General features: G+C 44.2%; 1 protein-coding gene across 1 annotated transcript in view; it reads left to right on the top strand.

The window, feature by feature from the left end:
- The first annotated feature begins 1518 nt into the window (after positions 1-1518).
- The window catches only part of WNT7A (Wnt family member 7A), an 84367-nt gene continuing 58008 nt past the window's right edge, over positions 1519-27877 (top strand). The window contains exons 1-2 of the mRNA XM_063121255.1: positions 1519-1656; positions 3944-4170. Coding sequence (XP_062977325.1) covers positions 1586-1656; positions 3944-4170 — 298 coding nt within the window. The 5' untranslated portion in view covers positions 1519-1585. The remainder of the gene's footprint in view (positions 1657-3943; positions 4171-27877) is intronic.

The raw sequence follows: 27877 nt of genomic DNA, 5'->3' as shown, positions 1-27877 counted from the left end.
CTGGGAGTCTAGCCTCGCCGTCAATAGCGGCAGATAGGATCTAAATTGTCCTGAGCTCGAGGCTTTCGCTAGTGGTGCTGAACAAAACAGCAGATCTAGTTCCTAGGCAGCCTCTTTGCTGCGCTGCCGCTGATGATCGCCTCCCCCCAACCCCCCCCCGCGACCCCGCCTCTCCCCTCTGCTGCCCTTTAGCCGGGAAGATGCTGCAGCTAAGATGGGGGGGGGGGTGCTTCTCTCTGTGGGTTCGTTTGCTCCATACGACGCGGAAATCGGGGGAGCAACTCCAAAGATGGGTGCTGTCTGAGGGGGTGGGTGGGTAGGACCTCCAAAATCAAACCGGAGAAGCCCCCACTATCTTAGCTGCAGCTAAGGAAAGAGAGGCGCACCCGGGCCCTAAGGTCAAACCGTGGAAGACCGAGTCAGGTTGCTTAGAGGAGGGCGCGTAGGATGGCTGATGCGCGCGCTCTACGGGCGCAGGTAGAAGGTGTGTGTGTGTGCGCGCGCGCGCGCGAAGGCGCAGCCCCGGAAAGTTCTGCTCCTGGCCCTCCCTGACAGGACGCCAGAGAATCGACCAGCTTTTGGGACAATGTGCAAAAACAAAACAAAACGTCCGGCGGGAGTGGGGTGGGGTGAGCGAATACCCAGGCCAACCTTAGCTGGCAGAGAGGAAAAACAGGATAAAGGGAAGCGGACGGTCGGAATCAGGAGGCGATTCAAGCAGACGGTAGTCCCGAGAAGGCAGCGCCAGGGGTCAGGTCTGCCCATGTGGGTCTCCGCAAATCAAGCCTCCCGAGCTTAGCATGTGGACATGGAGCAGCAAGTGATCCTGCGCTTTGCGCTGCCATTCAAACAGCTGGAGCGTTGTCTCCTGTAAATCCTTCTTTTCAGCAGAACCACAGTGGCCAGAGGGGAGGGGGGACATTTACAACTGCGGGATTTCCCCCTCCTTTTTGTTAACAGGTGATCTCTCTCCGTGTGATTCTTTATTGTACCCCCAATACCCCCCTTTTTTCCCCTTCCCACCCCCACCCTGGCTAGACGACTCCCTCCTTTGGAGAACACGCCCAAGTAAACTGAAGAAGAGAGAAAAGAGGGAGCGAGAGGGAGAGAGATAGTAGCATTGAACCTGAGGGGGAAATGCTCCAGAGCTGAGGCTGCTGCTGCTGCTGCTGCTGCGCGCTGCGAGAGGGAGAGATTATTGGAGCTCAGAACATCCCCCCAGCGCGCTCTCAAGTGTTACGTGTGACAGGCATACAAATCCGGAATAGAGAGGGAGTGAAGCGAGACCCAGTGGAGGGCGATGGTGATTGTCTCTCGGGATTTACAAACACACACCGCTCGCTCCGGGTGGCTCCGATCGCAGGAGGGCTGGTCTTGTTTTGTCTGCGCTACTTTGACCTGGCGTTGCACTGTCTGAGGCACCGAGAAATTAACCAGTGTGAAAGAAGGAGAGGGGCGGGGGAGAAATATTATTCTTGGTATCATCATCATCATCGTCATCATCATCATCATCATCATCATCATCATCTTTTTAAAAGACATAATTTCGCATGTTGATCTGAAACCCCCACAATAAACGAGGAATATGAACAGGAAAACCAGGCGCTGGATATTCCACATCTTTCTGAGTCTAGGGATCGTCTATATCAAAATTGGGTAAGTCACCCCTCCCCTTAAAACGCAAACGCGCTCTGCCCAACCTGCCCAGACCTGTTAGGACTCAACTTGGGGAAGTCTGAAAGAGGTTATTTTCTTCTTCTTCTTTTCTTTAAAAGCCAGGGCAAGAATATGATTCTTTATGGCTGTGTTTCTCAATGAAAGTCGAAGTGTGTGTGGCTCTGGGGAAATGCGAAACGCCTTTTGCTGTGGCTATGCGAGAGGCATGACTAGAATGGCAAGCGGCTACGGGGGAGAATTATGCCACTTACGGGCTGGGTCTCCTGTCTGTACCCGATGAAATCAATTCGAGCTCGACTTTGTCGCGCCGGCCAAGGGACGCTTGAATGAGCTCAGGCGAGGTAGGCAGCGCGCTCCCTACTTCAGCCTTCTTTGAGGGAGACCGGCCTTTCGCGGGGTAATTTCTAAAGTCCTCCGTCTGTGGTTACCCGGGGGAGGATGTGGGAAGCACTCTGCACATGCTCGAAGGTGGCACTAGATATTCACACGTTCCAAGACTGAGTGCCGGGACCGAAAATAAATTCCAGCGCCGAGTTCATGAACTTCCCCCGCGTATTGGCCAGGGATATCCTGCGCTCTCAAAGATCTGAGCCGACGCGGCATTCACGTTGCACCTGTAGCCGGTCTCTCCGTGGGTCGTTCAGCTGCAACCCGGCCGCAGACTATTATAAAGAAGTAGCATTACCTTTGGGTTTTTCAGCATTTCTCTAGGCTTGTTGCATCGCCCTCGCAGCTCCTTCCTCGCCACCGGCAGGACAAACTGGGGGTAGCCGGGCGCCCACACATATACCACGCCGCTTATACCGCGCAAAAAGCGCGCGTTCTTCAGCACGTCTGCCTGAAAGCTGGTCCCATTCATTTCGGCGGGACTTCGTGCTCGGGTTGTTCACACGCTTCCGATTAGCTCATTCAAACGGCGCGCCGAAGGGATTGCATGAAAGGCACCAGGGAGATGAGGAGAACCAGCCTTGATCTGGCTTGTAAAACTCGGGCACTTCGCTAGTGTTTGGATCCTCGGGTAGAGAGTCGGCCCTGTCGGAAATTCCTGCGCCTGGGGTGCAGGTGAATGAGCCTTTGCTCACTTAGGGGTCATGCTAGACACCGCAGACTCCTGAACACGGCGAGCGCACGCACGTAAACTTGACCATATGAAGATGCTGCGAGGCGCATACAAAGAAGAGGGGGGAGGTTGTTTGTGTGTTTGTTTGTTTGTTTGTTTTAAGGGAGGGGTCCTAAGGCCCTATATACCACTGCCTGGCGAGACCAGCATGATCCTGAACCCACCCTTTTGTCTGTGGGTTATATCTAGTGCTATGTGTCCAGTATACCAACCCATTCATTTCAATGGGTCTACTCTAAGTAGGACTAACATGGGATGCCACCTGGTGACGAGTGCTGCGTCCTTGCCCCGATGTCACGCGTTGGCACCTCTTGTGTTTTTATTAGAGAGCGACACATACATAGCCCGGAGGAGGGAAGCGGGGCAGCCCAGCGGCCCCTTTCCTCGTCATTCTCCTCCTGTTCTTATCAGCACCAGGTTCCCCGCAGGGACTGCCGGGGCAGGCAGGCAGAGCAAGCAGCGCTGGGCTTGCCTTGGCCACGGGGCTGCTGTGCTGGCTGCGTAAAATGATGTTTTTGGTTCTGCCTGAGTATGTGCTGTAACCTGCCAGTTGACATTAGCAAACAGCGCCCGGGAGGGGGGTAGAGAGACGGAATGCTACGTGAACGCCTGAGAGAAAAGGGAGACGGCGGGCACGTTCTCTCTGGTTCAGCCCCCCCCCCCCCTTACCTAATACTAGTAGGGAGGGAGGGCAGGGCAGGGCAGGGCAAAGGTGGGGGGCGTGTGTTACCGCTCAAACTGCAAACCGTTTGGCTTGATGAACGGCTACCCTGCATAGACCAGTCTTCCCCAACCGGGTGCCCTCCAGATGTGCTGGACTACAATTCCCATCATACTTGCTGGGGGATGCTGGGAACTGTAGTCCCACACCTGTGTGGAGGGCACTAGGCTGAGGACAGGCAGGCTGGTAGAGGCTCTAGACTAAGCCACTGTCAAGCCTTGATGAACAGATCAGATGCTCAGCGGGCTTAAAAAGGTATCCGCGTGGACTTTGAAGTCAAACAAGCTGCCACTTCCTGCTCCTTCAGAAGCGCATTTAAGCGAAGGACTTTTTCGAGGGGGTCGATCCTGGCATAAGTGCGGCGGCGGCGCTCTTTCCTGGCTCGGTTTATTCATCCAATCAATGCCTCTCCCTTTTCCTTCCAGGGGTTTTTCCTCGGTCGTGGCTCTGGGAGCCAGCATCATCTGTAACAAGATCCCGGGCTTAGCTCCTAGACAGAGGGCGATCTGTCAGAGCAGACCCGATGCCATCATCGTCATCGGAGAAGGCTCTCAAATGGGAATCAACGAGTGTCAATTTCAGTTCCGCAATGGGCGGTGGAATTGCTCCGCCTTGGGAGAGAGGACGGTCTTTGGAAAAGAGCTGAAAGTGGGTATGTCACCTCCTTGATCTAAGCTGGTGCAAGGGGTTAGCATGAGAAGTCCACCCAAGAGTTACATAAGGAAGAGGGAATTTTGCAGATAGGCAAGGGATGTGCTGTGCTGAGGAGTGTTGGCTGCAGTGGAAGTCTAAGGCCCTGCTGCATGCTCACTTCTTCCTTCCTTTGGGAACATGGAAAGTCACAGGGGCCTGACCTTAAGAAGGAAATGGGTTGGCCTTCCCCAACCGAGTGCCCTCCAGATGTGTTTGGCTACAAATCCCAGCATCTCCAAGCCAGTTGTAGTTCAACACATCTGGAGGGTACCCAATTGGGGAAGGCTGATTACTCCAACCATTAGGCCTACTCTTGTTTTTTTGTTTTTGTTTTTTTTAAAAAAAAACACTAGTTGTTCTTTTTCTATATAGCACTCTAAGGCTGCAATCCTCAACATGCTTTGTAGGAAATCTCTCGCTGAAATTGGTGGGACTTCTGATTGAACTTGTTTAGGATTGGCCTACATTACAACAAGGCTGCAGTCAAATGCCCAGGGAATAATTCTCATGAATTTAATGTGCACATTAAGTAAACATGCTTAGGATAATGCCAATTGAGCATTTTAACACATAAAATATGCCTTGGAGCCTGTTTCACGGTTTTGTTCGATGTGTGAATTTGGTAGAGGTGGGATAGGGTTCCATTTAAGTAATCAATATAGTATCCAGTCAGTGTAGGGTTTACAGTCACATTACAGACCTATTTAAGGTGGTGGTAGGAAAAAAATGTAAGGCCCACGTGTGCAAACACCATAAATGGTTTGGATCCAGATTTATGCTGGATTAACTGCCCAGTCGGAAGTGAACTTCCCTGTCCCCTCCTTCACATAGCAACTTCTCCAACGCTCTGAAAATGCTAAAGAGACAGTCCGGATGAATGGGGTGAGATGTGCTGTGTTGAGTGGGAGAAAGGGGGATCCCCAAACACAGGAAGAGGGATTTTCTGTGAAGGAGCCCTTCCTATCATGAAAGGCAGATCCTGGATCCAACCCAATAAGTATGTTCTTGCACATGCCACTTAAAGGGACTCTCTGTCTTATGCACAATATATGTGAGCATGTGAAAATGGATGACATGTGGAAGAGAATCATTTAAAAATAAACAAATTCTTCCTTGTAGCCAAATGGAGGTTGCAAATGCAGAAGAAGAAACAACAACCCTGTTCACATGTGGAAATGTTTTAGAACTCTTGGTCATGTAAGGTGGATTAATTTTAAAACACTTTTTAATCAACTTCTGTATTAAGCCAATGTAAAGGTCACAGGAATAGTGTGCTAGCTTTTGAGATCTACAGATCACTTAATTACGTAAGATGTTACAAACAGCAGGTGGGTTGGAGGAGCAGGAGAGGAGGGAAAAAATGTTTGACAATGTTGAAGTTATAAAGTCTTGAGAAGTTGTGAGGGAGAAGGTTGCTGACATTCAAATTAGGTACTTCTGCTTGTGGTGATGGTTTCACAGCTATCCCTAGGACTGCTAGGAAGAAGAAACAAACAATGGCTGATTCCCCAGTTTGAAAACATAAAATCCAGCTGTTACTCAGAATTGTCTCCATCCACAGGTTCTTTGGTGGGTAGAAAATAGATGTAGAGAGAAACTAGACAGTTTTTATATTAACAATGCTGGAGAAAGTGTAGCTTTTGTACCAGATAATCATTTTGTTATAATCAGGATCAAGGTGTTTAAAGAGTGTTAAAATGACAGATTGAGGATCTCCAGATGTTGTTGGACTGCTGCTCCTATCATTCTTCACCACTGAACATTCTGGCAAGGGTTGATGGGAGATGCAGTCCAGCAACATATGGAGGGCCACACATTCCTCACTCCATTCTATGGCCTCGATTCCTAAACCAAGAGTAGGCAGCCTGGGTCCATCAATGGTCTGTAGAACCTTGGTGTGTTGGCATGTTCTATGTTGTGTGTGGTGGGGTTGTATTTCTGCAGTATCAAAAGCAGACTTGAGGTTTGATGCACCAGAGAGCATGAGAACTCTACTTTCAGATTAGGGCTTAGAATAAACAGGAAGAGAGCCACTGTGGTGTAGTGTTGGACTGGCACTCAGGCAAGCCGGGTTCTAGTTCCCACTTGGCTATGATGTTCACTGGGGCCACAGCTAGACCTAAGGTTTATCCTGGGATCATCCAGGGTTCACCCCTGCCTGAGCACTGGATCCCCTGTGTGTCACCTAGATGAACAGGTTTGACCCCTGGACAATCCAGGGATAAACCTTAGGTCTAGCTATGGCCTAGGTGGCTTTGGGCCAATCACTGTCTCTCAGACTTACCTATCTCACGGGGTTGGTGTGAGGATAAAATGGAAAGGATCATGTAAGCCACCTTGGATTCTTTGGAATAATACAGGTGGGATATAAATGTAATAATAAATAAAGATCTCAAATAAAGAAAAAAAGAACAGTTTGAGAACCACCATTGCATGGCATAAAAATCACAGAGCCACTAATAATAATAACAACCAATAATACCAATAACAACAACAACAACAACAACAACAACAACAACAACATTATTAATTAGTTATTTTATCAGTTTCTGACAATTATGGTGTTTTTACCCAGTGTTCAAGGCTATTATAGAAATTATACTGACTTTCACATAAAAATATATACTATACCACTATATGAAGGATTTCATTTTGAGCTCCTAGATATGACTTATCTGTGTTTCATTGTTTCATTGTTAAATAACTGAAAGTTGAACTTAAATGCCTCCCATAAAGTCAGTGGTCACCATCCAACACTGAATTAGATGCCCTTAAGCCCATTGGAATTATTAAGTGTGCATATCTCTGTGCTAGACTGTGGCCAATAACTTTTGAGCTGCATTTGAAATGCAGCTATTTTGTGTATGCTAGAGTATTTGCTCCAACTACTAGTAATTCTATACATGCTTACATGGGAGTAAGTCCTATTGAATTCAATGGAATTGTCTTCTGAGTAGACATGTATCAGATTGCAGTGTTACTTATCAAATGCAAAGGTAGATCTGTAAGGTCCCATTGAGGCCTTGGTGCTATTGTGTGTGAAGCAAAGTGGAATCAAAATAGCATTAATGTTTATAAACATTGTTAACATTTTTTCTTTTTCTTTTCTGCTAATATAAGAAAGCTCCCATAGGAGTACATCTAAGGTCACTTGTCAGCATCTGCCATGCAATGCACAAGGGTAATAGATAGCATGCTGTGCAATGATATTGATTCAGAGTCTCCATAACTATATGGGTTTGTTGACCAGGTTTGCACAATCAACACAGTCTACTGTGGCTTATTTAACCTACAACCCTAAAATAGCCTGTGAGTTCTGGTGATTTATTAACCAAGCCAACAACCCATACCTGCTGAGTTTGGATGACATGACAAGCTGCAGTCATGGCTTGAATATTCAAAATGGCTACCTGAATCTGCCACAGCCCACTGTGGTTTTAATAAGCCACGGAGGGCTGATTAATCATGTGAACTGGCCCATTAATTTTCTTAGAGATGGTAGAACCAGTGATTATTGAGCTTGCCAAAATTCTCCAAAATGCACTTCCCAGGTTATTTTGCCTTACTCTTGTTTTAGTTTTTGATCTATTTGAATGGGAAAAGTTTTTTCCCATTTGAATTGGAAAAGTGTATTTTTTTCAAATGGGAAAAAATTGTAATTTTTGTGTATTTTTTTACACTTTCTTTCATTGAGTAAAGTGTAAAATACACATTTTTGAAAAATGTGCATTTTCCCAACTCAGTCGCAACATTTCATGAAAATTTCTACTGCTCATGCTTGTGTTTTGCATTGTGAACATGACATCTCTGGGTGATGTGCAAATACAAATGAAATTCTCATACATCCCTATTTTCCTTATATAGTAATTAGCCATATCCCACTCAATTTAGCCTGTGAATTCATAATTGCTTCACTCTGAAATTCCACCATCCAATCTTTGCACCATGATTTGTAGCACCAAAGCAGCTCTTATATTTGTTGTTGTTTCTGAACATAATGAGACATGTTAAGGGCAGAGTTCCAGGCAAGTGAGTTGTATGGTACTTTTAATCCACAATCAAAACCGGTACGTATAATGGCCTGAATTCCACTTTCAGAGGTGGAATGCTTGTGTCTATGACTCCAGTCCTGAGGATTGTTGGAAGCATGCCAGTTAAAGTTCAAAGACTCTTTGGGAGAAGGAGCATTGACAGAGTCCTATAGTAGCCTAAGGGGCATGATGAGAAGACATCACTAAGAGACAGGTGTGCCCAAGGCACATCTGGGCAGGGCTCTTTGATTTGTCGGGAGTGGTTATCCAGACCCATTTAGTTTTAATCTGCCAGTACTTAGTTGTGAATCAAAGCCAGTAGATGGTCTGTCTAAATTATGGACTGAATACAGTCAAGAGCAATCTTGAACATAAGAAAAAAGAGAAAAGAATGCTTCTTGGTGGTTTTGCAAATTTAACTTAAGTAGATGGCAAGATGTTTGTTTGTTTTTTAAAAAACACCCTCAAAAAGTGAGATATTCAGAATTTCTACAAATAAGACACTATCATTCAAGCAACTCATTCAAGACTGGGGACACACAAAATATAAAGGAGGGTATCTTTGGGAAAGGAGTGGCATAGTTTTTGTGGAGTTAGTTTAGTCTAATCATGTTTTTAGTGAAAAATATTTTCAGAATTTTGGCGACAGAGACATGGGGCTACAGCATGGCTTTTGTAATGCTGGATCAGCTCGCTTTAACTCAGTCTAGTAGCCAGGAAGCAAGCTTTGGTTCCAGGAAGCAAGTTTTGATTGCGTTGGTTAAACCACAGCCCAAATGCAACCCCAAAACCTTTAATTTATATTGACAATGTTCAGACGACACGTTAAGCCATGGCAGTTAACCATTTTGAGCTAAACATTATGGCTTAGCATGTTGTGTGAACCATGTTTTAGTGTGTCATATGAACCATTTCTAACCATGCTGGCTACATAACCATGGTTTAAACATGCTCACTAGTCATTTGCTGCAAAACGTTTGGTGGATTAACCATGGCTTAGCATGTTGTCTGAACAGGCCCTTTGTATTCTTAGTAGAAAACTATAAAACTGACCACACTGGTCTTAGCTCAGCATGATTTGGGGGTGGAGGTCCAGCACAACCAGACTCTCTGCTGCATTGACCTAAGTCTCACAGGGTTTCACGTTCCTCCTGGCTCTAATCCTAGCACTAGCATCTATGAAAACCCCACATTTTCAGACCCAGAACTCTTTGCTTGCACTACCTTGTTGCACTGAAACCACAGATAGATCTGACTGCATTCTATACCTAGATAGAAGCTTCACCTTGTACACCCAGATAGACATCTACTGTGAAGTGCCCATTATATGCAGTTGCTTGTCATAAGGATTACAAGAGAGGACCTTGTGGCAATGCTTATTCCAGTGGCCTGCCCTCCTTGATCTAGCTTGACGGTGTCTTGCAGTGGACCAATGCCATTGTTAGGGTTGTTGGATTGAGGCTCAGTGTTCCCCCCCCCAATTCATAGCCATGCTACCCCAGGGTTTTTTAAATAGTGCTTAGAGGACTCATGACCTGAGTCTTTCTTGAATCCATGTTGGGTTGAAGTAGTTTAAAATTTAGCTAGATATCCTTTCTTCCCTAAATTTCTTTGCTTTCTCCATGTTTTCTTCAGATTAGTCAGGGTCCAAGGAAAGGTTTCATTTAATGTTCCCCATTTTGAATTCTAGTTTTGTAACCAAATTATTTGATATGGGTGCTCTTGATGTAGGTAGATGTTTGGTCTCCCCATCATCACCCATCCAAAAGACTTTCTCTTGGAAATGTATTGATAACTTGGTGCATCCCGTTATCAATAATACAACGGTGATTGCCCCATTTTGAGTTCATGATCAAAAACCTGTGCCCTCTGTGAGTTTCCAAATATCCCATGACCAAACAGGAAGTGAAGTCTTTTGTGTTTTCCTTACTCAGAAACAGGAGAAATAAACTCTTTAAATTCTTTGTCTTTTACCTTACAGTCCTACCCCTTTTGGCCCTTGTATGTCCCACCCTGAGCCACTGCAATTCAAAGTCCCCTGTCACAGTGTCACATTCTGCCTCCCAAGTTCTGCCTTGTCATTTCCCCAGTTCCCTCCCCAACTCATTATTTGGCCAACCACAACTCCCTGCCTCCATCTTTGTCGATCACTATCATTACTAGGGCTAGGGGCTTGAAACACTCACCAAACCTTCTCCTCTCTGTAAATATTGATGATACAATAAAGTTGTTTTATTTGTTTGCCGATGATTGGTGAAAATTTGAGGGAGAAAGAACAGTTTAAAGAGAAAAATCCCCAACAACCCACCCCTCTCCCTTTGTCAGAAGTGACTTTGAAAACATACACGCTAGTGACCATTTTGTAGTCACAATTCCTGAAGGGACCAGACACTTTTCACCTGAGACAGTGAGAGGCAGGATCCACACTACCACTTTAAAATGGTTTATAACAGTAGTGGTAACTGTTGGGACCCAAGGCACACTGTATATAAAGTTTTCAAAATGTTTTCAAAGTGTCATGTCCTGTTTGGCATAGATCTATTCTTCTTGTATTGGAGTTGGTGGGAAATTCCCCCCCCCCAAAGTTTCGTTTCATTTCATTTAGTCTTTATAATAATAAGCTGCTGCCGCCGCTGCTGCTGCTGACCAGGCATACTCAGTAGCACTTTGTCTATGTTCAGACAGCACCTTAGTCAATGGTGGGTTAATAGTCAACTCACAGTTGATTATTTTGCAGGTACTCCCCACTCAACAAGTTCCTACACAACTGTGGAGTGGTTGGGACTGGCATTGAGTGGACTAATAGTCAACTCGGCATTTGACTGACAGAGCCCCTGCCCTCCCTTGTCCCTCAGTCCTCCCAGTGCTATCCAATCAGCCTCTGTGAGGTGTACCGGCTGTAGCAGAGCTGCTGGTGCAGTTTTGGCCACTCTTGCCTGAGAACTCTGTAGCCAGCTGAAATAGTCCACTCAACACTGTAAAATAGTCCACTGAGCCCAACAGACAACTAGAGTGACCATATGGAAAGGAGGACGGGGCTCCTGCATCTTTAACAGTTGCATAGAAACGGGAATTTCAGCAGGTCTCATTTGTATGCATGCAGCACCTGGTGAAATTCCCTCTTCATCTCAACAGTTAAAGCTGCAGGTGCTCTGCCCTCAGTGACCAGATACAGAAGAAGGCAGGGTTCCTGAAGCTTTAACTATTGTGATGAAGAGGGAATTTCACCAGGTGCTACATGTTTACAAATGACACCTGCTGAAATTCCCTTTTCTATGCAACTGTTAAAGATGCAGGAGCCCTGTCCTCCTTTTCATATGGTCACCCTAGACAACATGCTAACAAATGGTTGTGCAGACAGTCAACTCTGCAGAGTGTTGGTTATCTCAGTTTTTTTTGGGGGGGGGGGAATAGTGAACCGTGGGGTGGTTTTTGCCTGACAGACAACACAATAACCAACTGTTGACCACTCCACTGATGGTTGACTACTTAAACCACTATTGGTTATTGTGTTGTCTGAACCCAGCCTATAGGTCTCTCATGACAGCTGATTTAGAATGTTGTATGGGGACACAAACCAGCCATTTACCTCACAGTGGCTGAGTTCGGACGACATGCTAATCAACGGTTGTTTCCCATTCTCCTCACACACTGATTTTCCAGCAGATTCAACCCCAACCAGCCTATTAAACAGCTCACCAAACACAACTCGGTAAGAGCTTGGAGGATTCCTTGAGTTCTCCAGAAGGGAGTAAAGTACAGTAATTAGAGCAACAATGCCGTATTAGCCTTGAATCATGGGGAGTGATAAAAGTGGGATAAGACCATTTCAGTCGCTTCCAGGAAATGCAGGAAGAAATTCAACTGGGAAAGATGGTAGTCATCATCATTTATTATACAGTCACAGACCCAATGAGAAACAGTGGCAGACATCATTAAGACAGTAAAAACACAATTGTTAAATCATGATGGTGGAGGCAGAGAAATTATTAAAACATACGTGTGATTAAAATATCGTAACATAGTTAAAACACCTGAGACAAAGAGGGAGAAAAAAGAAAAAAGGAAAACAACTTGAGGTAGAAGTTGCAATTATGTTGGGGAAATTGTCTTATGACAATTTCCCCAACATAATTGTACAGAGAAAAGGAACCTAGCCACTGCCTCTGTTGTTGATTTGTTCATCCCTGCCAGGAAGTATTCCAAATACTGCTCAGATGACCTTCCAGGGCATTTCCTCATGATAGGGCCAAGAAGTCTATTTTGTACCTCCCTGTGGAGGCTACATTAAAAAAATATATGCCCTAACAATTCCACTGCTTCATCACCACAGCCACACAAGCGATCCTCATATGGTGTGCCCTGAAAGTGCCCTACTAATATTACAGAAGGGAGGCAGTTGAATCTTGTCCTTGAAAAAATGTAGCAGTACTTGGGGATGGTCAAATAGTCCAAATATCTGGCATATCTAGGAAATTCAAAATTTAGACCAAGATGTAATGGAGAGCAGTATCTACATGCTTTTAACATAGCATATTGAAGATCTATATCCTTAATCCATTGTTCTACAATAGGTTTTGCCACAGGGTAATCTCGTGTATAGAGAAAATCCATAGATAAACCTAATAAGGACAGTTTGGCCATGAAGCGTTTGGACTATGAGCTTGTAAAAACATCCCTTTGCAGCAGATAAAGATAGCTTTGGGAAGATCAGCATATATAACCTTTAGCCAATATCGAAAGGCAAGGCACCAAGCTCTGCCTTCTATAGATGCAAGGCCAGCTTCCAAGCATAGATGGCACACACCTTGGCATTCCAAAGAGTGAGTACAGGAATTTTGAAAGGACGCTTTCAACAGTTTGATTAAATCCCTGAATCCAAATTGGAATAGCATACAACAGCTGGGCCAGAGTTTTAGCCTTAAATACTTGTATGGCTGCAGGAATAAATTGTGCTCCCTTAGTATAAAAAAATCGAAGTAGTGCCTTACTAATATTCTGGGCAGCCTGAACAGCAGACTGCCTGTGAGAAGCCCAGGAGAGTGTAGAAGAAAACATAATACTAAGATATCTAAATTTCTTGACTTGTTCAATGTGCTGTCCTTCTATTGACCACTTTTTTGTTGCTCTATTCCTGGAAAATACTATAATTTTTGTTTTATCGAAATTGACTGTCAGCAGATTGAATTTACAGTAAGACATAAAGGCTCGGAGTAAGTGTTTAAGGCCTACTTTGGACAGTGGCATTAGGACAGCGTCATCTGCATACAACAGTAACGAGACTTTGGTCCCTGCCAGTTTTGGTGTGTGAAAGTCAGCTGCTTAACATTTTCCTATCAAATCATTTAGATAAAGATTGAACAATGTAGGGGCTAAAATACAGTGCTGGAGAAACCCCTTGTTGGCTAAGATACGTTTTGTCAGATTGCCCTCCAAGCCACATCTTTTGTGAACCGCTCAGAGAGCTTCGGCTATTGGGTGGTATAAAAATGTAATAAATAAATAAATAAATAAATAAATAAATTACTTGGAGTGTGGTGCATTGATATAAGCATTTGATAAGATATAGCAATCTTTTATCTATAGTAGAGTGTTGTAGCTTGGCCCATAATCTTTCTCTTATTGTATCGAAGGCAGATTTAAGATATATAAAAGCAGCAAACAAGCCATTTCAGTGAGAATTCATATATTTCTCTGCCAGATGGTTTAGCACTAGACAATGATTGAGGGTTGATCTGCCCTTCCTGAAACCTGCTTGTTTGTTCCCCAGGATGTTTCCCTCCTCTATCCAAGTGGTGCGCCTTGAATTTAAGTAACTGGCATACAGCTTCCCCACAACTGACAGTAAACTTATGGGCCTATAGTTGGATGGTTCTTCTCTGTCACCTTTTTAAAATATTGGAATCATGAGAGCTTCCAACCATGCTGAAGGAAGCTGTCCAGAATTATGAATATGGGTGAAAAGATTAGCTAGGAGGGGTGCCCACCAGTCTATATTGGCCTTCAGGACTTCAGGGATAACTAAGTCTGTTGCTGGGGCCTTTCCTGGTTAGAGATGTTTAATTAGGGTTGTTATTTCAAGCAGAGAAACCAGGTCCCATTCTAGTAGATAGTTTGATTCCAGAGAAGCTAATTCCAGAGAAGCTAAGTTTTCCATTGAGTATTCCCTAGATTCCGTGAAAATTTGGGAGAAATGACTTTCCCATATATCCACTGGAATGTTACAGCTAATTGAGCCCAAGGCACCAGTGACCATTGACCAAAATAGTTTGGATTTATTATTTAATGAGGAATCTATCAAAGCCTTCCACCCATGTTGCACTGCTTGCTTCTTTTTTTGAGCTAGTAGTGACTTGTTGCAATTTTTCAACAGGTAGTATTCATGGGGTAAAACTGCATGATTTTCCTTTCTGTACTGGTGGTATACATTTCTCAGATTTTTTTGCTGCATGGCATTCCTTGTCAAACCACTCGGGAGGGCTCTTCCACGGGGCATTTCTTGGGCAAGATGTTTCCGACTTAGGGCAGGTTTCAGGATAGATACCAGTGTGGAGTAATTGTTTAAGACTGATGTAATTTCAGTGTCTCTTAAGATTGAGGATTTCACAGCGGAGTTTAAAATGCCAGTGATATTATTTACTGCTTCTGACCAGATACTCTCTTGTACCTGAAGGTTAGATCTGGGTCTCTGTACTAATGGTTGGGAGCAATGTGTACAGAAGCAGGTAGTAAAAGGGTGAGATTGAGATATAGATGGTCGCTTTCAATCCTATTTCCAACAGAAAAGTCCTTAATCATGTTGGCTAAACAATAAGGGATCAAGACATAATCTACAACACTACTACCATGCCCAGAGGCAAAAGTGTATTCTGCACAGTAATCAAAGACATGATTTCCATTCAAAATTATAAGGGCAAGGCGACCCACCAATTGTGTCAAGCATATACCACCATAATTAACTTTGGAATCTTTTGAACTTTTATTGTAGGTAAAAGCATACTTCTTGGTGTCAAGTGTCCCCCATAGACAAGATGAAAAAAGTGTGTTATTATTGGGGCTGATTCTAACATTAAAATCCCCCATTAAAATAAGGTGGGCTCTTGGAAGTTTTGATTCTAGGTCTACTATATAGCTCTCCAAGTTTTCCAAAGCCTTTTTTATACAGCTTCTTCTTGGAAGTGGAGGAATATACACATTTATAAGGAAGAAAGCCTTGGTTCTAAACTCTATTAGGCCAGCCACTGCAATTTTGCCAAAGGGTTGAGCCACTTGGTTGTTGCTTGAAGGGAGGTAGAAATCAGCAATGCCAAACCAGCCTTTAGCTTGCCCTTTCCTCTTCTGGGCTTGGCGAGGATATAATTTACTGCATATCCATTAAAACAAGATTTTTAGTAAGCCAAGTTTCCTGGAGTGCAATCACATCATATGACCTGAAGTAATTCAAAACATCAGGGTCTCTTTGCTCAGATGTCCAGCCAGCTATGTTCCATGTCAAAAAAATTAGCTGGTATTCATCCCTATCCAGTTGTTTGTATTTATGCCTAGATCTATTGTTAGCATATTGGGTAGATGTTTGAGGTAGGGGTTTGTATTGTTGCAAAATCTGTCAATCGAACTCTGTAATCTGATCCAATATCCTTGTTTTATCCACATAGATGGATCCATTTCCTTTCTGGTATTTCAAGAATTCCCTTTTAGGTGTTACTTTTTTTGTATCAAAAGAGGTTCATATTGGCCCAGATCTTCTTGGCTGAGCTGTCTTCTTTGGAGCCATTTTATGTTGGTCATTGAGTCCCTAGGAGGTACACTGGGATCATCTTCTTTGATGTGGGGATATTTTTGTCCTGGATTTTGTTTGGATGTGAGGGAGAATTGTTTTCCTCTCTCATCTCCTGCTCTGCTCTCATTTGATGATGAATTACTTCTATATCCTCTTCCTGAATAATTTTAGTTTTATCAGGAGCTCGCAAATGGATCAAAGTATCTCGCAAGGATGTTATTCTGTCAATTATTTCATCCTGTGCCTCATAAGGTAAGGCTGAGAAAGAATTTAAAAGTTTCTTGTCTTCTGAAGCAAAAAGGTCTCCATCGCTGTTTACTGAAGAGGGAGGTTCTTGCTTTGGACTATGTTGGATTGATTTACTATAGACATGAGTCTGTGGGTCCTCCAGGCTAATAAGATTGCCAGTACTAATGTCTTCTTGTTCTGCTCTTGTATCCTTATAGGATAGGGCAGTACCAGCAGTGTTCTTGAAAAATCTAGTCACCATCAGGCCCATATCCATAAATAAAGCCTTATTGCCATAGACTACTTTTGCAGACTGACAGGATGCAAATGTCACCACGGCACGTGTGTGCTGATAATCATAGAAGATATATTGTATGTTTGTTAAATCATCCATATTAAGAGTCCCTGGGATTACTTTTTCTGCTAGCTGTAGAAAGTGAACTTTATGTTGTGCCTGGGAGAGCAAGTTTAGGGAAATTTTAAAAAGCTAGCTTTTGGCGCTTTAGAACTAGTTCCCATTTATTACATGTTGATTTTAATCCAACTTAGATGGCTGTTTGATTCTTGCTCTTGATCACTGGGCAAGGGCTCCTGCTGAGGACGTGTTGCCATGGGTCTTGTATTACTTCTGCAGTAGCCTTGCTTTTTCAGGGTCACTTTGGGCTGTTGGTTTCACAAAACTATGCTGCTGTAGCTCGCATTTCTTACATTTCTGCCGGGAAGATTTTGATGAATCCAGCAATTTGAAGAGTTTGCTAAAATTCATTTTCTTATGTTGTTGGGTCACTTTTTCACTTTTCCTACCCGCTTTGATATTTTTACTCTTTTTTGTGGGCCCTTCCTTTGTTTGCTTTTCTTTTCTTTAATGGATTTTTTTTATGGGGCATGCTGTTTCTCTGGCCAGTGATTAGATATGACTGCTCTTGGTTGTCATTGCTTGTAGTAGGGCTGGCCAGCCTCATGACTCCCTTGCATATTTCAGCCATAGTGGTTAGCAGCCCATGGCATTCTGTCAGGAATTGCTTAATTAGCTCCAATTCCTTGGTTATTAAAACCATGTGGTTCTCAGTAGTCCCTGACAAAAAAACTTGTCCCATGTATTTATAACCGGGGAATAGACAGAATTTGTGTCCTCCGGGGACTCATCACCCTCTTGATCCCTTGGGTTAGTCTGTATATTTTGGGTCCTCTCAGGAGCTATTTCTTCTGGAATTTCAGCAAAAGAACTTCCCAGATTCAGATGAGGCAAATCAGGTCCACTCTGGGGCACAGGGGCTAGACCTGCTAAGCTTTCAGCTTGGGCAATTTCAATTGCTAAATTTGTTCCCCCTGCTTCAATTGGTGTTTCAAGTTTGTTCCATGAATGATCCAGTGTCCAGTCTAATACGTTGGTTAAGGAGCTAGCTCCTGCTGTCTAGGGATGTGCTCCGCTTCTAATCGGACTGGAGAAGCAGGAGCGGAGTGGGGGGCTTCGCCTGCCCTTAAGGCAGAGGTGAAGAGGATTGGGGGGCCGGCGGAGCATGGCGAAGAGGATCGAGGTGAAGGCGGATCCTTCGCCTCAATCCGGAGCTCCGCCGGAAAGGTAAGTGGGGTTTACCGGGCCCTGCCGCTGTCACTGTCACCCATGCGGCAACGGCGGCAGGGGCCGGTAACCCCCCTCCCCGCTTTCCTCTCCCTTACCTGCCTCCGTCCGCGGTCCGTCGGCGTCTTCAATTGAGCCCGCAGTTCCACCAGGAAGACTGGGCCACTTGCGGCCCAGACTTCCTGGTGGAACCGCAGGCTCAATTGAAGACGGCGACGGACCACGGACGGAGGCAGGTAAGGTCCCCCTCTCCCTTGGTCCTTTACCGGGCTCTGCTGCTGGGACTGCCTTGAGTCTTGGCGTGCATATGTATCCCTGGACAAGCTATCATGGTGGCGAGTTTGAGGTTTCTAAAGTGCAAATTGACGGAGCTATGGAAAGGGGTGTGAATGGGATGCCCGATATTCATAAATTCCCCAAAAATCAGGGGATGATGGGACTGCCTTGAGTCTTGGCGTGTGTGTGCACCCCTGGATAAGCTTTCATGGTGGTGAGTTTGAGATTTTTAACATGCAAATTGACGGAGCTATGGAAAGGAATGTGAATGGGGTGCCCGGTTTTCATAAATTCCCCAAAAATCAGGGGATGATGGGACTGTCTTGAGTCTCAGCATGCATATGTATCCCTGGACAAGCTATCATGGTGGTGAGTTTGAGATTTTTAACATGCAAATTGATGGAGCTATGGAAAGGGGTGTGAATGGGGTGCCCGATTTTCATAAATTCCCCCAAAATCAGGGGATGATGGGACTGCCTTGAGTCTTGGCATGCGTGTGCACCCCTGGATAAGCTTTCATGGTGGTGAGTTTGAGATTTTTAACGTGCAAATTGATGGAGCTATGGAAAGGGGTGTGAATGGGGTGCCCGGTTTTCATAAATTCCCCAAAAATCAGGGGATGATGGGATTGCCTTGAGTCTTGGCGTGCGTGTGTATACCTCCATGAGGTGTCATGGTGCTAAACTTGAGGTTTCTAACTTTAACAGAAAAAAAGTTGTATACTTTTTTAGCTTAATGCAAGCCTATGGGGGGGGGGAAACGGAGCTCCGATCCGGATCCGGAGCTCAGAGCAGAGTGGAGTGGACATAGGCGGAGCGGGGGCGGGGCGGAGCGGCCTGATCCGCAAATCACGGATCTGGAAGTGAAGCGGAGCGTGGGGTCTGTGCACACCCCTATTGCTGTCCCCCTTCTTTTGAGGGGAACAAGGGTGATATTTTTGTTTGCTTTTTCCTTTGGGGTAAGTCAAGCACTAAGGGTTAAAAAATTTCCAAAGTTTTACACTCCTGCCTTGTAAGCACCATACCCACAAAATATTTCACCAGCTCAGCTCAGTATCCGAGTAATTGTGGGGAAATACAAAGTTAAAATCTAGTTAAAACCTTTAAAAAGTAGAAACAAACTTTAAAATGGAAACACTTAAAAATCACCTAAAACCACTGAATGGTAAAATAGTGTCAGGATGCAAGACACAGTTTGAAAACGGCCCTTGTAGCCTCACCTTCACCTCCAGTAGTCAGCCCAAAGTTAAACCTTTCAACTACAGCAGGCACTGAGTGTCGAAAGTATTAAGGGAAGTATTCCTGTTATCCTCTGTGCAGGTTCAGAGTCTCCGGTGGTTCAGATTTTCTTGTAAGGCAGCAGTTTCTCTTTAATGGCTTTCCACCCACAGCTGAGAGCCCTTTGGCTCATGCCTCAAGCACCCTGCAGCCTTTAGTACCTGGAGGAAGAGGCAGGGCAAGAACAAACACTCTCAGGTTCTGCAGCGGCCCTCCAGCAGCCAAAGATGGTAGTCCCATCTCTGTGAGATGTTTGGGATGAGGCAGGTCAACATACACCTTCACTGATAGTTGTTGGGAAGACTCCTTGTGTTCTACGGATGGGAGTAAGGTACAGTGGTTAGAGAAATAATGCTGTGTTAGTCTTGAGTCATGGGGAGGGATAAAAGGGGGCAAAACTTTAGTTGCCTCCAGGAAATGCAGGCAGAAGTTCAATTGGGAAAGGCAGCAGTCCCATTTCTGCATGGGATAGTTAGGATGAGGCAGGCGGATGTCTGTCTGCATTGGTAGGAGCTGGGAGGGCTTCTTGAGTTATACTGAAGGGAGTAAAGCATGTCAGAGTTAGAAAGTTAGAATCATGCATGTTTCATTAAAAGAGAAACCCATTGTGTTGTGTGGGACTTACAAGTAAATTTAATTTTGGAATATTGGAACAGTAACAAGGAACTTGGTCAAATTTCCTTCATCAGGACTTTTTAATTTTATATCGCTTCGGGCAAAAGTGAAATCAGATGGTAACATCTAAGATGTATATAGACTGTTTCTTACTCATTTCTACTTTATAAAAATGTACGTAGGGAGGCAGTTAGGATCATCACACATTCAATTTTGCAGTTATATCTCTTCGGGCACACAAGGAAACTTCTTGCTTCAAACCCCTAGAAGTTGGGAAAAGGCTGTCAACAGCAAGCTATTTGTTGTCATGGCTATTTCTTGCTAACAGTGTTTCATTCAATTTTTTGTCTTCCCGCCATTCTCTGCCCTCCCTAGTTCCTGGTTGATGAAATGGGTATGTGTGTGTGTGTGGAGGGGGGGGGGAGAGTTAAAGAGGAAAGACAAGTCATTTTTCTCAAATGAAGCCCCACCATCAAAACTGTCCACAAAATCTTAAGAATGGTGCAGCCCCTGCGAGAGGGGAAATCAAGACAAATACAAACGAATCATTTAAAAAAAGTATTAGTCTATCTGTTGATATTGTGAGCTTTTCGATTTTTTTGGCATAAAAGTCCTGGCGTATTTCCCCCTGAATATGTACATCTTTGAATTGTATGCAATCTTCTCCCATTGATTAAAGTGTGTTTGTGTGCATTTTTCAAAAGCATGCATTTTTTCATGCATACTTTCAAATGTACATATGCTGCTGAATGCATTTCAGGGTCTACAAATCACATTGCAAGCCCGGAAATGTGTGGATTTTGACCCAGATTGCATCTGAGTCTGTATTCAGTCCAGAAGCTAGAGGCATTCAAGAGGCAGCTGGACTACCATCTGTCAGGGATGCTTTAGGGTGGATTCCTGCATTGAGCAGGGGGTTGGACTCGATGGCCTTGTAGGCCCCTTCCAACTCTGCTATTCTATGATTCTATGATCTAGGTATATCCTGATCAAAAACAAATGAATTTCTCATACATCCCTACCTTTGTTCAGAAGTGGTAGGTGTCATGCCCCTGCTGGGAGGCTACTCCTTGAAGGAAGAGTTAGAGGTTCAGTAACCACCTGCCACCAGCAATATCCAGCCTTTGCAAGAAGACTTGGAGGAGGCTGAACAGGCCCACTGCCTGGAAAGACAGGAACTTAGAAGGCGTGCTAGACTGAGCCAGAGGTCTCTTTGTGTGAAAAGGTCTTCTCACATGTAGGGGACTTTCTCAAAAGGAGGACCTTTTCAATTACTAACAGCTCATAGCTGAAGCTTGGGTGTGGCTCTGACAGCCTCTGCATAAAAACAGTAGCTTAAGGCTGAGAGAATGGCTTCAAACAAAATTGGCTAGACCTTCCTGTATCATCCAGCTTCTTTTGTCTCTGGACTGCTTCTTCCATGAGTACTTCCGGATGGGATTAGACCAACCAAGCAGGATATGACACTTTGAAAATGTTTTGAAAACAGCATATGGAGGGTGTCCTGGGCCCCAACAGTTGTCACTACTCTTACAAACAATTTTAAAGCAGTGGTGTAGATTAGGGCTGTGCTCCACTTCTCTTTGGTTCAGAGAAGCAGGAGTGAGGCGGCCTGATTCACCTCCGGAAAAGGTGGAGGTGTAGAGAGTCGGGGGGAGCTGCAGATCGAGGCGAAGAGGATCACCTCAATCTGGAGCTCTGCCTGCAAGTAAGTGGGGGGGGGGAGGGGGACTCATCTGGTGCCACTGGCACCACCATCCATGCGGCGGCAGTGGCACCAGGCAAGGGAGCAGGGAGGAGGGATGCTTACCTGCATCCATCGCGGGCTTCAATTGAGGCCCCGGTTGAAGCCAGAAGTGAAGGCCAAGGCCTCTTCCGGCTTCAACTGGGGCCTCAATTGAAGCCCGTGATGACAGACACAGGTAAGGGGGTGGTGAGTGGTGGCTTATCTTGCGCCGCCGTCGCTGCCGTTCATGTGGCGAAGCCGGATCTCACTCCACAGAGTGGAGCAGGACATGGGCAGAGCGGCGCGAAGAGGATCGGGCCCGATCCGGATTTTCTGGATCGGGCTACGAAGCAGATTGGGGGGGCGTGCACGGCCCTAGTGTAGATCCTGCCTCTGACTCTTTTTTGTTTGTTTTTTGCCTGTTCCTTCTCTGCTATGTTAACTTGGAGCCTTGTTGCCTGTGACATGGACTGTTGAGACTTTGCCATTTGTCTGATCCCTGTTTGTGCTGACCACCTTGGAACTCTTCAACTCTTGAACCTGGCTAAGCTCTGACTCTGGAAATATGACAGCAGGGCCCCAGGAACACAAAGGTTTAACTGCTTTTACATCTATCTATCTATCTCTAAGCGGCAGCCATGTTTTCCCCTCTGAATGTGCAAAGGTACAATTTGGGAACCCAAAGATGGTACCAACAAGCTTGACTGAGCTTCAAGATCTCCAAAGGTTTCTCAATCTACCAAAGAAATTCTCCACCTGAACCTCAAAAGTGACGAAGTTGGGAGCCTACTTTCACATGGCTGAGAACATAGGTGAGGAAGTGAAAGATGGGAGGTTCAGGCCTCCCATCCCACCCAATAGCTATTTGGCAGGCTATTAGGGAGCTAGGAAGCCAGCACCTAAGGTGGGCTCTGCTCTCACACACCTGTTTTCCAGCAGATTCCAGTCTCTCACCACCACATCACCAAACAGTTGTTTGGTGGGCTGGTGGGAGTGGGCATTTGTGACATGAGATCAACAAAGCACTCCTCTATATGTCTACTCAGGAGCAAGTCCCATTGAGTTCAGTAGGTCCATCTCCCAGGTGGGTAGGTATAGGATTGCAGCCTAAATGAAAAACAGGTTCAAGGAAGCTGTTTTGGAAAACAGTGATGCCTGAAGCACAGGCACAGGATATCCCTACTTGGAGGTAAAATGGAATGCCAAACGTAAAAATACTTTTACTATTTTATTGATAATGTTTTGTTTTATTTTATTGTTGTCCATATCAGTACTAAATGCAATTTTAAGTGCCATTGATTATGACAGGCTTTCTTTTCATTTACAGTGCAATCATATATGTCTACTCACATGTAACAGAGTACAATGGAGCATACTCCCAAGGTAGTGGGTATAGAATTTCAGTCCTGGTATATTATCAGAGAGAACATATGTTTTTGGGGCCCATTTATTAATTTGCAAATGTATTTGAACTCATAATCCTCACTTTGATTTTATATTAGACGCTGACATGGTGAAAAGTCCAGGCTGAGAGTAACTTAGTCGGCAACGGAATAATATCTGCAGTTCAATTCCTCTGTTAAATAAATCCATGAAATTCAATTCCATTTTAATCAATGGCACTTTAAAATGCATTTAATATTAGAAAGCACAACAATAAATTAAAGTATTAATTATTTTAGAGTTCCTTGGTGGATTACATCTGCTCTGTTACAATTCTTGAAAAGAGGATGCTCTAGGACAGCATTTCTCAGCCTGGTGCCTGGTCTATATGTTTGGGTCTATTGACCATGCTGGCTGGGCTGATGAGAATTGGTCCAAAACAGCTGGAGGGCACCAGGTTGTTGAAGTTAGAATGACATCACAGCTTCCTTCCTGGTTCAATAGCGTAGCCAAAAAGGAGGAAGTACGTTAACCCTCCCCCAATCAATGCTATTGTAGTATGTTATGGGGAACATAAAAATCATTTCCATCATTAATTTTTACAAATGAAAGTATTAGGTGCTGGTTCTGTCTTTGTTAACATAGGGCTGATCATACAAAAAAAGAGTCATCCATATTAGTCCCTGACACTATACATCTACTAAACAGAAAACCTACGCTCTGTATGGAGAACTAATTTTTGAGTCTGCATGGCTGTCTTGATTGGTATTCCAGTTTCATTAAGGTAGTCTATTTAAAGTGTTGCACCTGTTTAGGAGTTCCTTGGTGGACTGCAGATGTTCTAGCCTAATTCTGGAAAAGAGCCTTCTCCAACCTGGTGTCCTCCATGTGTGTTGGACTGCAATGTCCAGCCAGCATGGTCAGTCAGTGCAGGTGGTGCAATCCATCTGGCGGGCAGCAGGTTGGGGAAGGCTGCTTTAAGAAAAGAGAAGTAGGTGGCTTAAGTTGTTGGTTATCAGTTTTCCACATGGCCACAGTCACCTTTGCATATCATATTCTCCATCCTGCCCACGTGGTTTATTTACTTTGAGAGAATGAGAATTTCACTTAGGCTTTCTTCCTTCATGGAGGATGTAGCGTTACGAGTTTGTGAGCCTTAGCTCACAATTTCCTTGTTTTATGGTGCTTGGTTGAAAACTATATACTATAGCCTTAACTTCTTTTTGTAAACTGTAGTTTTTGTTGTTGTGTGTATGTACAAATGAATCACAGCAAATAATCTTAAACTACACTTCTTGACTGTCTCCAAGAGGATGACTTTACATTTTAGTAAATCCCCCTCCCGCATCTGACCTCTAACCCAGGCTGAATGGTGTCTGAAATGAAGACTGAAATGGTGACTTGATTGGAAGGGTTGCTCTGTGCTATTAGTTTGTCCAAGTACACATGTACAGAGGTGTGTGTGTGTGTGTATGTACACATTCACATGTGCACACTAATAACATTTGCATTTGTCACTCCTAAATTGTATACCTATAATGGGTTGGTTAATTATGAGCTTAATCATTCTGGCCTGTTCTCAATTATATTAATGGTAGAAAGAACCCTCTCATTGTCTGGTTCAAACTGAGAATATATTTTAAATGTCCCCAGGAAGAGAAGAGAGAAACCTGACCATGGATGTCAGTGGAGAAAGTAGCTGGAATGAGGCATATGCATGTCCATTCTGTCCCTCAAAGGAGACAAAATACAGGGAATAAAAGCAAATTTGGATCAGGTGGGGCACCACAAAACTGAGAACTGCTGAGAACTGAGCATGCTCACTAGGCATGGAATGCTGACTAACTGTTTGGGAGGAAAAAAGGAAAATGGAGGAAGGCTGAATAGAATATAGTGACTGTAACTCTGAACAGAAGGACTCCATACTGCAACACCTTGTTGCCAGGCCCCACTTATTCTTACCTATTCCCAATTTATTCAATTATCCCAGTGGTTTCAAGTGAAGTGCTTTTAAAAGAGGTAAATAGAGTATTCACATATCTTAGGGAGTTATGCTTATCTGTACAACATGCAGATATGCACATTACAATATATCAGTATTCACAGTCTAGTGAAGTGATGAGCAGTGCAAGCTAGGCATGTTTACTCAGATGTAAGTCTTACAGGTGTTCAGTGGGGCTCACTCCTGGGAAAGTGTAAATAGAATTCGAGCTTTCGACACATACAAGCAAGTGCACTTGCGTCCCTAAGTTTTCCCAGTCATTCCCTTTTCAATGGTTTTTGGTACTGAACTACCCCCAGGGTGAATTTCAAATGTGACATATTGGGCATTGAGGGTGGTTGCTAAAGAGAATGGCTGGCTGGGGAATTCCAGGTTCATATATGGATCTGGCAAGTTCATGCTTATGACTCAGAACAAGTTTGATTGGAAGCCCATGTAAATTGAGTGCAAATACTGTGATTTGATTGAAATTGAGGCCCGATCTATACCAAGCAGGATATGGCAGTTTGAAAATGTTTTGAAAAGGGTATATGAAGTGTGTCCTAGGCCCGAATAGTTGACAAAAGTGTTATAAACCATTATAAAGCAGTAGTGTAGATCCTGCCTGAGTCTGGGCAAAATGAAAATAAATCACTGGAGAGCTCCTCTGACCTGGAAGGAAGGAAACTAGAACAGTTTTGAGGAGATTTAGTTGTTTGAGGGAGGCTTTACTTTCCATGGTATACACACACACTTCTTTTGTCCCATTTTCACTTCTGACCAAACAGGTTTGGCGGGTGTTAGAAACAACACAAAAACTTGCAAAGCCTGTATAACAGAGGCAAACATGGGATGAGCGTGAACACCATGAGCAAGGGTTTATTTTACTTTTCTTTAAAATTTACCACCAATTATGTCTATCACCTGTCTGGTTGTTGAGCAGGATTTTGGACTACACTTGGCCATCCTGGTCATGGGGGTAGCAGAATCACAGTTCCCTGACTGCCTCCAGGGAGATCTTAACAGCACTCCTTTTCAGATTCAGACCTGACTGTTGCCAACATTCAGTGCCTGACCCTAAGATTGAATAATTGGATTGAGTGGCTGCACTTGTAGGCTGTTCGGAAGCTGAACTGTAACAGTCTCTGTCTGGTCAAGCTGACCTCCTGGCAGATGGAGTTAGAGTGGCCACAGGGGCAGAATTGGTTGCTGACAGGGATGTCAAAATTCAAGGAGTGCCTGTCATGATGGAAACAGAGGGTGAGTATGATATGTCACACAACTTCAGGCATGGCCAGCCCCTTTGCAAAATGTACCTTTAAGAGGCAGGGTGGTAAATTCCTTCTGTGGGGAAATGAAGCAAGGCAGAATATTAGCAAAAATCGCTGGGTAGTTTTGCATGTCTTTCAGATATGAAATGGAGCAGTGTACAGTCCAGGGGAATATACGTTTTGCATTGATCAATGGGCATGACCAATACATATTAATGGTGACAGCCAGATTTAATGTCCATAGTTAGGATGAGGTAAAAAGAAAGCCCATATATTATAAAAGGGTCAGGAAAACAAATGGTAGCAAATGAGTAACATGAGGATATCAGTATAAAGGATACAATCTATTGGGAATTTCTCTTGCAGAAGTCCCATTGAAATGAATGGGAGTTGCACATTAGCATGATCTCTTTTGCATCTCCCATTCATTTCCCCGGGACTTGGAAAGGAAAACATCCCTGTGGGGAAGAGTCCCAAATTCCTCTAATATGGTTAACAGTGAACCAAGGGTGGAAAGAAGGTAGTTCTCCAGATATTTTGGACTTCAACTCCCAGAAGCCTCTGCCAGGCTGGCCGATGGCAAGGAATGCTGGCTGAAACATCTGGAGGTCTACTTTCTGTCCACCACTGATTTATATTAAGACAAAGGTTTTTATTTTTTAAAAATAGTGCTTGTGTCATTTCTCCTACATGAACAAAACATTAGATAACTTTAGTATAGCATTAGTTTCACCAGTCCTGGCTGATGACACTAAGGTTACACAATGGATGTTCACTGCCACTATGATGTTCAGCTGATGTGCAGTGCCACTTAACTATGATTAAACGAAAAACTATGAACATTACCCATTTGTATAGATTGATTTTCTTTGTCTTGGAAAGCTACGGGAAACCAGCAGTTCACCACTCCCATTTTCAATAAAACCATTAAACCACAAATCCTACAAGCACAATGTTTGGTGTTTTCAATGTGATGCTGATATGCTCATACTGAGACTAGGGCCCTGCTAAAGATGACGTTATTGCAGTGCAATATTTTGCAGTGCAATTATTCTGTTACATGACTGCAACATTAGTGTGTTGGTATCCTAATCACATTGAAGGGTATTTTGCTCTTGGTTTGTGAGGATTCACCTACATAACCTGTATGCTGATAGATGAGGCGTGTGTATATCTTCAAGGGCAGGTCACCTTGAATTCTAATGATACATTACTCCTAAGCATATTTCCTTGAAAGTAAGTCCCATTGGTTTCAATGAACAGGTTCGAGAGAGAAAAGTGATGAATGTTTTCTCTTGCATAATACTGGAACAACCCAGGTTCTCCTGATGAAGTTGATTGGCAGAACTCTATATAACAAATGGAACCTGTAATGAGCCTGTTGCAGCATAGAGTGTTCTGGTTCCATGCTCACCTCCATGGCACTCCATTCTATTCCACCTCCAAACTGGTTTTCCATCCCCCTCAACAGTCAGGGAGCACTCCTTGGCCACTGAGCATGCTCAGTTCTCACTGG

The sequence above is a fragment of the Elgaria multicarinata genome, chromosome 3 (genome assembly GCF_023053635.1).
Source record: "Elgaria multicarinata webbii isolate HBS135686 ecotype San Diego chromosome 3, rElgMul1.1.pri, whole genome shotgun sequence".
NCBI lineage: Eukaryota > Metazoa > Chordata > Lepidosauria > Squamata > Anguidae > Elgaria > Elgaria multicarinata.
The sequence above is the reverse complement of the archived record's forward strand: the minus strand, read 5'-3'. Positions and strand labels throughout refer to the sequence as shown.